This window comes from Pelodiscus sinensis, chromosome 2, assembly GCF_052426305.1.
Source record: "Pelodiscus sinensis isolate ZL-2025 chromosome 2, ASM5242630v1, whole genome shotgun sequence".
Lineage (NCBI taxonomy): Eukaryota > Metazoa > Chordata > Testudines > Trionychidae > Pelodiscus > Pelodiscus sinensis.
In genome coordinates, this window is record NC_143053.1 from 231,271,949 (window position 1) to 231,284,341 (window position 12,393).

Below are 12,393 nucleotides of genomic sequence, written 5' to 3' on the forward strand. Positions count from 1 at the left end.
GTGTTCTGGAGTTGTGCAGTATTAGTATCAAAATAGGTAGGAGCTATGTTGAAGGTTTATCAAGCTACCGATGAAACCTGTGCCTAGCTGAATGAAGACAGTACAAAAATCTGACTTTGTGGCAGTTTTTCTTGTACTGCAATGTTTGATAATTCCCAAAACAGAACTGACATCAGTGATGCTTGTGCACAAAGCAATTTAAAGCTTCATTGAAAGTAGTTTGTGTTTCTAAAGGTGTTACAAATCCCTAGAATACGGTCTGTCTTTTGAAAGTTTTTTTTTTTTTAAATAACTTTCAGCTTTAGTGTCTTTGGTTAGAATCTACTGTAAATGTTGTTAACTGGCTTGGAATTCAAAATAGCTGTGTGGAAATTATTTACTATCCTGATTCAGAATGACCATGAGATGATGATCCTTTTTAGAAAATATCTGTGTATTAGATACTCCTGGGTATTTAAAAAGTGTACAATCTATATTATTGGATTTGCAGGAGTTGTATTGACTGCTAAGCTTTGAACTAGTAAAGAATATAGACTTTGCATTCTAGAATCCTGTCTCAAGAGCAGGGAATAAGTTACATTAATGGCACTTGCTTGTTCTTATCCAAAATATGGCATGGATTTTCCAAATGCTACTAATTTGTCCATCTTTACTGATTAACATGCTTGTATGCAGTATTAAAGAGCATGTGGCCACTTATTAACCTTGCTTTAGAGCGCTTGTTTATTGTTGCATGCTTATAAGCATGTAAGTTGTTGAGTTTGTCAAAAGCCTTTTTTAAAAATAAACCATGTAGGAAGTAAATTCAAAATCCTCAAATTAGAATGCATACAGTAACTCTGTACAGTTAATGTTTTAGTCAAAATGCATTAATTTTCAATAGGCAGTTAGTTGCCTAAAGATGACATCTTTACAATACTCCAGAAATTGTTCTTTATAAATGTACCGGTAATTTGTGTAGTTTAAAACTTCGAAGAGTTGTTCAGTTCCAGAAGAACTTGCCCCCATATCCACAGACGAAAGAATAATCTACTGATAAAATAATGGGGTGCATCATAAACTCTGGAGACATTGAGGTTTACAAGAACAAAACTAAACTTTATGATGATTCATTTTCAAACAGTGTATTCTGTATATGTTTGTTTTGAAATTTGGTATGAGGATTTTTAGTTTCATGTGTACAGTGGAGCCTAGTCATACAATTTATAGAAGGCCTGCAGAGTTTTCAGCCAGATAAAAAGATGAAGTGCCTTGATATATGAAATTCTTGGAGCTACAATAGATTGGATTCAGTCTGATGTGCTCGCTCATCACAAAGGGCAGTGGTCACCAACCAGTAGACAGGAATCTACTGGTAGATCTTGGAACCTTTGACATGTGATCCTGAGAGGTTTGGCCATGAGGTTGTCAAGTGCAGCACTGCATCTGCCCCTCTTAGCCCTGCCATGCTGCTCCAGCACTCTACCTGGGTGATGCCCCTCACCCCTGTGAGCCTCCTGCTTGCTGTGCAGGGCATGGGAAGAAGAGGAAGGGGGGTGCTGATGTCAGGGTTCCCCTCCCTCCACCCTGTACCCCATCTCCACAGAGCAGAGGTGGGCAGGGATGGAGAGAGTTTGCTGGCTGCTTTTGGGAGTGATGCAGGGCCAGTGTAGAGGTGAGCCTGCCTTAGCCTCCTGCACCACCACCCAGAAGCTACCTATGGTAAGTGGTGCCCAGCTAAAGCCTGTATTCTTCTCTCCTGCACCGTGAATCCCTGCCCCCAGCCTTATAAAAATGAGTGAGGATGGGGGAGGGAGGATGGAGTGAGCAGGGGCGGGGCCTTGGCGGGGCAGAAAGGAGGCGGGGCAAGAGTATTTGGGTTTGAGGTAAATCCTGGATTGCGCTTAAATTCAAAAAGTGATCTCCTACTTTAAAAGGTTGGAGACCACTGACCACAGGGTAATCAGTCATCAGTCTTCTGGGGTGGGTTTGGTGGGTTCCCATGAAAAATAATGCAAATGTGAAACCTTTTCTAGCATCAAAAACACAGAATTTTATTGGAATGAACATTCCTATGTCCTAGCCATTTTAAGTCAAAAACTATTTAGAATTCTAGATTAATGTGTGATTTCCACCTCCTCCCATCCTGCACTTCTGCTTTGCAACAGTAGTTTTTAAAAGAGTGAATCAAGTTTGAAATATTTCATTCCTGAAAATGTATACTGTACTCTGTTACATTGCTAAAAGCATGTGTGTACTGTTGTCATGATTCAGAATTACTCTGAGGACGACACTTATACAACCATGGTGGGGGTAAGCTCCTTTAAAAAAAACAATCTAACACAAAAGTGTACCTCTAGACAAATAATATGTCTCTTTTTTTGTGATAAGAATGAAAGTTGTATCTCCTGGGTGTGCATGCACACAGTTCTAATTGAACCTGAAGCACTAGTCACTGGAATGTGAGCTGCTCTCTAATGAACTGCACGTTTCCAATGTTCTGTGCAATGTTTCCTGTTTGTTTTAACCTGTAGGAAGAAGGAAGAATGACAGATGATAATGACGTGTCTAATCAGCTTTGGGTAAGCCTCACTGTGCTGTTAGGTTATTCCAGGCTTTGGCTAGACTAGTGAAATCACTTTTGTTGGGTGCAGTGTGTTTGTATTCCCTTCCAGGCCTTTCTCCAATTTGTATTCAAGTATTAGAAAATATTGTTTCATTTTATCTGAAAGATACACGGTTCCTTATTCCAGTAAGGGCTGAGGTCACATCCAGTGGTAACATCCATGTTGAGACACACGCTTCAGTCATTTAATGACTCATGAAAGCAGACACCATTAAAAGCATCTGTGTGTGAAAAGTGTTTCTCTTATTCGTGCAGCTCAGTTTCACATCAAACTGCCATGATAGTGTGTCTAATTAATTTAATTACTGCATGAAATGGCTGCGGTAAACATGCTGTTGTGACATTTTTTTTCTTGCACTGACTTTTCAGTAGGGAAAACGTTTCTAAAAGATTAAGGCTGAAATGGCAATAAGTAAACTCCTTTTTAAAAAAGAATCACTTGATTTTTCCTCCATTGTCTGACAAATAATTTCTGGCCCCCCTCTAATTCTCTTGCTGTGCTTCTGCCCCTACCATAGGAACCTGTCTATGCTTCTACTTATTCTCCTGCCATACCTGTTGCCCATACATTTCATCCTTTTGTACCTATTCATCAGGTGAGCAAAAGCTTGCACACTTCTTCATGCTTGTTGAAATTCCTGATCACTTATAGAGCATTTAGTTATGTGGGAGACTACTATATATTCTGCCTAGTAAATAGTACTCTGAAAAAAGTACCTTTAGAAGTACAGTACCTATATTACGTATTTTCCACCAACATAAATTCTATTAGTATTTTTATTAAACTACATCTCTAAAAATTGTGATTAGAGATAATAAACTAAATCAGGCTAACTATAATCTGACCAAGGACGTTACTCTGTTCATTTACAGTACAGTAAAACTCCAATTGTCCGGCATCCAGTGGTCCTGCACCAACTGGAACCCGGAAGTGCTCCGGCCAGCCAGACAGTTGGAGCTGCTCCATGCCGCTTCCTCAAGTCCACTTCTGCCACTGCTGAAGCTGACCAGCTGCGGACCTGGGGAAGCGGTGTGGAACGGAGCAGCTGGGGTACTGCCGGATTGGTCCTGCAGTGCTGCTCAGGTGAGGGACGGCACTGCGGGACCAACCCGACAGCACCCCAGCTGCTCTGCCCCAGGGCTTCCCCAGGTCCGCCACTGGTCAGCACCTGGTTCTCCCCATGCTGCGCCGTTCCCTGCCTAACACCCCCACCCCCTCCCAGACATGTCACAGCCCCCCCTGCCGGAGTACCTCCTGATACTCTGGCATATCCGATAATCCAGTACCCGCTGGATCCCAAAGGTGCCGGATTATCAGAAGTCTGCTGTACTATGAATTAGTAGAAACTAAATAGAGTTATGAATGGAGTAGTTCCTAAATGCTAAGCATTTTGCTTCCCCCAATAGTTGCAGTGCATCCCGTGTCTCTTTGAATTAAATTTCTACAAAAAATGTGTAGTATTAAAAAAAAAAAAAAAAAAAAACCTGATCACGTTTCAGTTTATTAAATGAACAAAGTGGTGCGTTGTAGATGGTTTTTATTTCATGCTCTAGTTTCCTCCAGAGGTATTTTTCCTACATTACATTCACTATTTTGTTCTAAAAGATTTTAAGGCTGGCACATCCTGCTTCTTTTTGCTGCCTCTTTTGTCTTTCCTCACCCTTTTGTTTCTCTTCTTTTAAGGTCAATAGTTCTAGTTTGAAAGAATCAAGCCCCCTGGTCTTTGATGAACGGCATCCTTGGAGATGGAAGGTGAAATATTCATAAACTTCCTGTTTTAGTTGAAGGAGTTACAGTCAACAAAATGGTTTTAAGACCCATTCCCAAAGCAAATTAACCAATGGATACTTTGCTTGGTAACTAACAGCTCCCTTTTGCTGTTCTAGTAAATGGTAACAGTGCATTAGGTGACTGGACTTGACATTATGATTCTGATACTGCATTGCAAAATACATCCATATATTCCATGTGCATATTCTAAATAAGCTTCAATGAGCTACTTTAAAAGCAGTGAATAGTTAATGAAGGTTTGTAAAATAATTCACTTTCAGTTTCTTATGTAACCAGCTTAGTACAGCAGTCAGAGTGAGCAGAGCTGGAACACCAGAAAATGTGGTGAGGAGAGAGGGACTGATCTTATGAAATAGTTAGTCTGAAAGAAAGTGAAGGAAGAAGTAAGAACAGTTAATTAGAAGGTTGAGCATATAGGGCAGCTTGGCTCTTATTTTATGTTATAACCCTTAGGGCAAGATTAACTCTTCTGTGGCCATTAGATTTTGTGGGGGCCCCTAGGCTCCAAGGGGGGTCCAAACATGAGGGGCTCAGTGTTGAGGAGAGGGCTATGGGTTATGATAGGTGTGAGGGCTCCAGTTGGGGTTTGCAGGTTTGGGATGAGGCATTTGGAGTGCGGGAGGGGGCCCAGGCTTGGGCCAAAGGGTTTGGAGTGCGGGAGCAGGCTTGGGGCAGGAGGCAGCTCAGGTCTAGGGTGCATGGTCTGGGGAGGAGGGAGGGTGCAGGAGACGACTCAGGGCTGGGGCTGTGGGGTCTGGAAGGGAGTTAGGTTATGAGGGGGCAGAGCTAGGAGTTGGTCTGTGGAGTCTGAGCAGGAGCTCGGGTGCAGGAGAAGGCTCAGGGATGAGGCAGGGGATTGCAGTGAGGTGGAGAAATGGCTGCAGTGGGGTTTGGGGGGAAGGATGGAATGGTGCAGAGCTGCCACTTCTTCTTCCCCCGGAAAGGCTAGTGTGGCAGCAGCTCAGGGCCCCGGACTGAGGAAACCACCTTTAGTCTGGGGTCCTGGGCTGCAGCCCCAGAAGCCCCTTTTTTTAATCTGACTCTGAGCACCCAGTCCTTGGCCTCCCAACACAGATCTACTTTTGCAGCATTATAGGAAAATCTTTGGACTTTTCTCCAGATTAGATACTGAGGATGTAAAATCCCATGTAATTGGTTAAATGTAATGTTAACTAGTTAACCGATTAAAAGGTGGGCAGGGTTCCTGTGTGGGGGGGCTGGGGGACTGTTTTAGCCAAGGGGTCCAGGCAGGAAGGGTTCTCTCAGCCCCACAGAGGGCTGCCAGCTCCCGGCCCTGTGCAGGGCTGCTGCTGAGTCTGCTCCCAGGTACTAGTTAACTGTTATCCTGTAAGCATCGCCCATTCAGGATGATGCTTATCAAGTAACTGGTCAACCGGGTACCTGTTCACATGCCTGTTGTATACTAGTTGCAGCATGTGTTGTGATGGTCATACCTTAAAATACAAGGTTGTAATATGGCTACATGTGTTTGTCTAAGATACATACTGCTGATAGAATGAACAAAAGAGAAACTGTTCATGTACTTCTGGAGTTTCTAAATAAAGCTTTGCTGTGACCAGGACCCCACACCTTTTTTTATGTACTTTTCAAAGTTATTAGTATCAATCAAGTTTTGTCTGTACCAATAGTTATGTGGAATAAAATCTCTAATTTGGGGCCTTCAGTTCACATTTGCTAAAACTAGTTTTGTGAAGATACTAAATTCCTAGGTGAAAGAAAAGGGCATCTAGTAAGGCAATAGATGTATTTTGCTGTAATTCTGTATTGGATTAGTAATATCAGATTCTCAAGGTACAAACAAACTTTTTTACCTGAAGGGCAGTCTGCATGCTGTCTGCACAAACCATTAATAATTTCAAGTAGCAAACAATCTAATAAAATTGTCTTGTGTTCACTGACCATCTGTGAAAAGGAAAAGGGGCTTATGTGACTATAAAGTCATGTAGGAAACAAAAATTGTAATTCCTACCCATCACCCTCCAATTCTTAAATTCATTGCCTTTCTCTCATGCTCTACATCTTTTGGAAGCTCTGTTTTTGCTGTTCTCTGCTTTACAAGCTAACTTAGCACCTTTTTGTCTACTCTGCAAAATTCGCAGCATATAATTGAAAGGAAGTTCTAGTTCTTCTGAAAACCACATGTTTTGATGTTGCATGCATCTTCATTCAGCTTTTTCCTTTCAACCAAAGACAATCCTAGTGGTTGCCGTCCTTTAACTATCTCTTATTTTTTATCTCTTGCATTCAAATATAACATACAGCCTATTACCTTGGGTTATGATCCCATTAGGCAAGGGGTGGATATGATGTAGATTCAGTGGAGCCAACAGTCTCTTGGGGCATTGGGACAAAGTGGAGAAGGGGAGCTCTGTGTTCCAGATATGGTGAGGCCAGAGCAGCCAGCCCTGATCACTTCCCAGACTGCGGTGCACCTCCTCCCTTAGCCCTCAGAGTTGCCCAGAGCTCTGGAGCACCATGTGGTGCTCTGGCAGTGATTTAAAAGGCCGGAGGCTCTGGACACCACTGCTTCTCAGGAGCAGCAGCAGCAACTGGGAACTCCAGACACTTTTGAATCGCAGGACCCCGGGGCAGTTGCTTCATTTATACTCTCCCACCCTTCTGTCAGTGGGCCTGTGCAGATGAGAAAAATCCAGAATAACAGGGAGTGGTGCATTTAGTAGGCTATAAGCCCTTCTTCCCTTTGAACTGGGACTGAACAGATGTCCAGACACATGTTCTGAAGCTGTACTGCTATAGATTTTAAATTCAGAAGGGATCATCATCATAATCACTACTCTAGCCTCCTGCATTACGCAGCGGTTAAGCCTCACTTTAGACGTTCCTGCATCGCCTGTAGCTGGTGTTTTCAGCGAGAGCCTATCTTTAGGAGTCTCTGTAGTCTTGATTTAAAGGTTTAGTATGATAGGAATGCGGTAGGTTTTCTAGGTAGCTGTTCCAATAGTTAACTGCCTTTGCTGTTAACATTTTTACTGTATTTTTTTTTAATCTGAATTTGCCGAGTTTCAGCATCAACCATTGGGTCTATTATACAAATTATCTTTATCGGGCAAACTTGCGATCTTGTAAAAAGTCAATTTAAAATATTTAACAATAGGTGGTATTAAACATCCCTTGTTACTGATGAAACAGAAATTATTTCATTGTTGTTAGATTTGAGCACTCACTACTGCTTTTTAATACAGAACAGAACTATTTATTGAATATTTGTCCCCTTCTGCCTCCTGATGGATAATTTTATTATCCTCATTCTGTGGGATCTGTACCATTACTAGAATTTAATTTTGTTCCAGGTATATTTTAAATACTGTCTTATTGTTTTTAACCCTACTAGCTGAAGACTTTTCACTGATAGCTTACCTAATCTGTATTTCCTGAATACTGATTTCTATTCATTGCTATAAGCTTCCCATTTTCCCTGTTTGTGAGACATTTTTAATTTTCTGTTATTATCTTCATCTCCCATGTTCACCAGGATGCTTTTAACCAAAGAAATCACATTCTGTGCCTGAAATTATCTTATTTGGACCTCTAAAGGACATTAATTCCCATATTAAGTTTCACGTTGTTTAAATATTTCCTCCTTCTCATTTTTGTTTGTCATAGTTTTCAACTTTGGTAAACTGGCTTTTTATGAGTATATATTACTGGTTGATATTATATTCTATTTGCACGTAGTGTATAAAAGTAGATCATGATCTCTTGCCTGGGTGTAACAAACACTTTTTAGTTCATTGATCAATTCACCTTTCTCCATCATAATGACGTGTAATATGGAATTATTCCCAAATTGGTTACAATACTTCCTGTTAGAAAATACCATCTTGCAATTTGTCCGTACGCTGATCCATACCCTTTCCTGTTTCTGCCCTTCTGAATTTTCAGTGGCCATGAAGCACAGGTGCTGTCTGTCAGCCAAAATTTAAAACTAAACCATGGGGATATTTTCCCAAAAAGCCACATGATTTTTTCCACATAAATAGGATTGTGTTAATGCCTGTGTTCTTGTAAAATGACAGCTTCAGTAGACACTTTGCATATAAAATCCTCCTTGTGGTTTCAGTAGGATCAATAATCATTTCTTGTCCATATCTCCTATGTCATGGTGCTGTTATCTAGGTAACCAACATTTCCTGGCTGTGTTTCCTGTGAGGAATGAAATGTTTTTTTTACTGTTTGTAAAGTATTCTGGTGTCCTGGATGAAAAGCACTATGTAAATGTAAGGTCCTTGTCATTACTTGATGATGGTTAAACTGACAGCATCCAGACAGACTCCAGACCATAGGACAAATCCATCCTCTGAGGCCTTCCCAAGCAGCCTCTCCCACAACAGCAACTGCCTAGAACACAGCATTTGAACCCTCAGTGAAGTGATACTCTGTGGCACAATCAAAGTGTGCAGACAAAATGACATCCTCCCTGAAATGTGACTTTGCAAGCATTGTCCATAATAGGTTGTGCCATGCACAGGATGCAGTGTTGTAGAGCCAGTTCTCCTCCAGCAAAAGCAGTAAAGAACAACCCTTCAGTACAGCAGCAGGGGGTGAAGGAAAGTAGCTGGCAAGCTGCAGCAGCAGGAGAACAAAGGTCGCCCTTACTCCAATACCCACACCTAGACTCCTGTCTCCTGTAGCACACCAGTCTGAGAGGGAAGACTCATCAGTTTCTCTCAAGTGCAGAGCTCAGTAACTGCAAAGTCTTGAAAGCAGTAAGAGAAAAGTTCATGCAGAGAACAGAGCATTTCAAGGTAAATGGGAAGATTACTTACTCGTTGAAAGTAATAGACCACCATAATACTATGTGCACTTGAAAATTATAGCTATGTTGAGAAGTGTAATATCAGTTGACATTGCAACACACTTCAGAAGACTAAATGCAAGAAGAACCCTAGAGAGTCACTTCTTACTCTAGTTGAGAATATGAAAAGCAAACTTCAGAAGCAGAAAAACATACGGATGGAACTTGCAGCTGTGCCTACTGCAAGTCTGGCTGCATTTTAAGAAGTGTCCCTTGAGCTAGTGGAAATATAAAAAGCCTTTTGGAGATGGAGATGTGATACGAATGTATGCTATCAGGCTGGCTCATCCTTTTGGGGATAGAAAAATGGCAAAGAACTTTGAAAGTACTTCATTGCCTCTCCTAGCTACAGCTGGCTGAATGAAGTGACGTGAACCGATGTTGCCTCAAAATTGAAGAGAGTGGGTGAAAAATATAAGTGGTTTTCATTCCATTAACTCTAGACAAGAGGGCTAATGGTGGTGATATCAGACAATTGCTTTTCATCTGAAATACTAACGAGGATTTCTTCATGCCTGAGTAGTTACTGGAGCTAGTTCCACTCAAGTGCAATAGAAAGGAGGAAGGTATTTACAGGGAACTTGCTTCTTCTATGAGCAAATACGGTGGCTTCCAGCAGTGGTGCTACTTCAGCACAGATAGTCCATAAGCACAGACTGGTAGTGAAAGTGGATTAATAGGTTTGGAGTTGAAAATGGAGGCAGTTTACAAGAAATCTGTTACACTGGTAGGGGAGCTGGCAGCCTCGCCAGGCCCCTGGGCAAGGTGAGGAGACCCAGCTCTGTGCTCCCAGAAGGGCTGGGGTCTTGGGAAGAAGGCATGGCCCCCGCCCTCAGTGCTGCCGGGAGCATGCTGTGCAGTGCACCAGCAGCAATTTAAAGGGCCCGGAGCCCTGGGCTCTTTTGAATCACCGAGGATCAGGGCCGTTGGCCCCTCCTCTGCTCTCTCCAGTGGCCAGGCCTGTACACTACTCATCACACCTCTTATTTTAATGCAAACAGTCCAACATTATCCATGGAGGAAACTGAGCACAGAGACCCAGAAATCCTATCCACTTCCTTGAAGGGTTGGTTGCGGAAGTGTAGGTTTTGCATCTCCAGTCACAAGTTCAAGGGTGGACAGAACCTTAACTGTTTTTTCACTCAGAAAGGAGATTCTTGCTGCTCTGAAAGAAGAGAAAATAAGCAATGTCGCCCAATGTCAAAAGCAGCTGGAAAGCTTAACATTTCCCATCTTAATTCACTCAGTCTGCTAGGTAGAGATCAGAATGTTTCTGTACCTTTTATGAGCCATGTTGATGCATTCCTCAGTAAATTTGGACTCTTCCAAATAATTTTCCATTATGCAGGGATCTTTCAATTGAGGCTGTTGCTGGTTTTGGCAGCTTCTTAAAAATTATATTGGCTATCTCAGCTTAGTTCAGCCCTAGACTTTCTGATTTCGAGATTTATCATTCAACTATTAATCAATCCAGTGGCGGTACCATTGGATCAGCAACCATATGATCATTGCTGTTCACACTGCTCTAACTAGATTTATCCTAGTTTTCTTTCAAAGAAAAATGGAATGTGTGAAAATATCTAGAAACTTGGCCTTAGTTCACAGGCTTCTTGTGCTGAAGCTCTGTTCAGCATTGGACAGTGCATACATGTGCAAAAGCACATTCTCGGTCATAAAATGACATGTGAAGTCAAAACATTGCAAGCTAGAGAGTGACATCCTGCCACTGTTTCTGATTTGCCACTATGAATATTGATCCTGACATTGAAACGGTAGTGCAAGGGAGAAAACATTCTTCAGTGTTCTTACTGAGATGTCTATTGGAGAATAGCACTAATGTTAATATTTTTTGATGGCTCAAATAAATCCCAATCTTAATAAAAATCTGATTCTAGAATCAGATAATCTGGAATTATATTTTTGAATGTGACCCACCAGCGTTCTCCAAAACTAAAATCTGCCCCGCAGCATTGAAAAGGTTGGACCATACTCTGGATATTTTATCTGAGTTCCCATGTATCTTGTTGTTCAAATGTCTGGCTGTGCTGCCAGTTAACACGTCTATTGAATTCAAGACAAACGTAATTGTATGGAGGGCTGTGGAGGGGAAACAGAGAGAGAAAGGATGGGGAGGGAGATTCCAGTCCTTGTGTTGGGTGCTCCTTACTCTACAATTCTTCTTGTTACTGGGGGATAATTCATTCTTTTCAGATACATTTTTATTTACAAGAGATTCCTTCCCTGTCTACTTGCCTCTATGGTCATGCTCCTGGTCCCTTAAAAGTATTGAACTCTCTTTAATTCATTCAGTATTGTCAACTCAAGCATTCAAAAAAGGAGTCAGTCTCTTTAAAAAACAATTTATATTAAAAAAGAAACTTTTTTAAAAATTGTCTTGCTGGTTTCAGAGCCTGTAAAGAGCATTAATTTCATGATTTTCAGGCTTTTCTCTGTAATTGTGAAGGCTAGGGAAAAATTAAATGAAAGCTGATGTTCTCATGCCATTGAGTACAGCAGCTGGGTTTCTAAGCACCAAATAACACAAGAGTTGTAATAAAATTGATAGTTGGCGATGCTGTTCTTTGGTGTGTCTTGTTATGATTTCTGTGCAACACAAATACAAAAAATGTTAGCTTTGTTTTAAGGTAATTGATTTGTAGAAACTGGCCTGATTCTCTGATCTGACTCAGCTAGGAGGAGAGAGAGATTGATGGTGTCACTTTTCCTACTTAATGTATCTTGTTCCCCAATCTCCTGTGTGATCAAAAGGTATTTGATCACAACTACTGGAGAAATTATTCAAAAGAACAAGGTGACACAGATCCGAAAGTGATCAGACTCTAGAGACCAGGCTGCTAAGCCAACTTGGAAAATTTATAGCTAGACACTGAATTAAAAATAATTCAAGTCAGAGATTAAAACTTCTATGTAGGAATTCATATTTGGAAGCTTCTCACAGAAAATCAAACAGATTAACAGGAAATAGAAAATTTAAACCACCTAAAATATTAACATTATTGATCAATTTGTTTATTTTTATTAAAGCTCAGCTAATTGTCTTGCAGTGAGTGAATCCTGGCAATTTCCTGAACCAAGATATGCCATTGACTGAAATTTCATCTTATTGCTGTAATAGGGTAGCAAAGCAATAAAGATGTT

General features: G+C 41.2%; 1 protein-coding gene across 41 annotated transcripts in view; it reads left to right on the top strand.

The window, feature by feature from the left end:
- The window catches only part of SVIL (supervillin), a 197,412-nt gene that overhangs the window by 152,770 nt on the left and 32,249 nt on the right, over positions 1–12,393 (top strand). For 25 of the 41 annotated variants that reach the window (XM_075922624.2, XM_075922625.2, XM_075922620.2 and 22 more), the window contains 3 exons: positions 2,514–2,561; positions 3,124–3,201; positions 4,290–4,358. The exons of 8 other annotated variants lie outside the window; for them this stretch is intronic. In XM_075922624.2, the coding sequence (XP_075778739.2) occupies positions 2,514–2,561; positions 3,124–3,201; positions 4,290–4,358 (195 nt within the window). The remainder of the gene's footprint in view (positions 1–2,513; positions 2,562–3,123; positions 3,202–4,289; positions 4,359–12,393) is intronic. 8 more of the 41 variants (XM_075922608.2, XM_075922609.2, XM_075922607.2 and 5 more) reach the window with 4 other exon arrangements.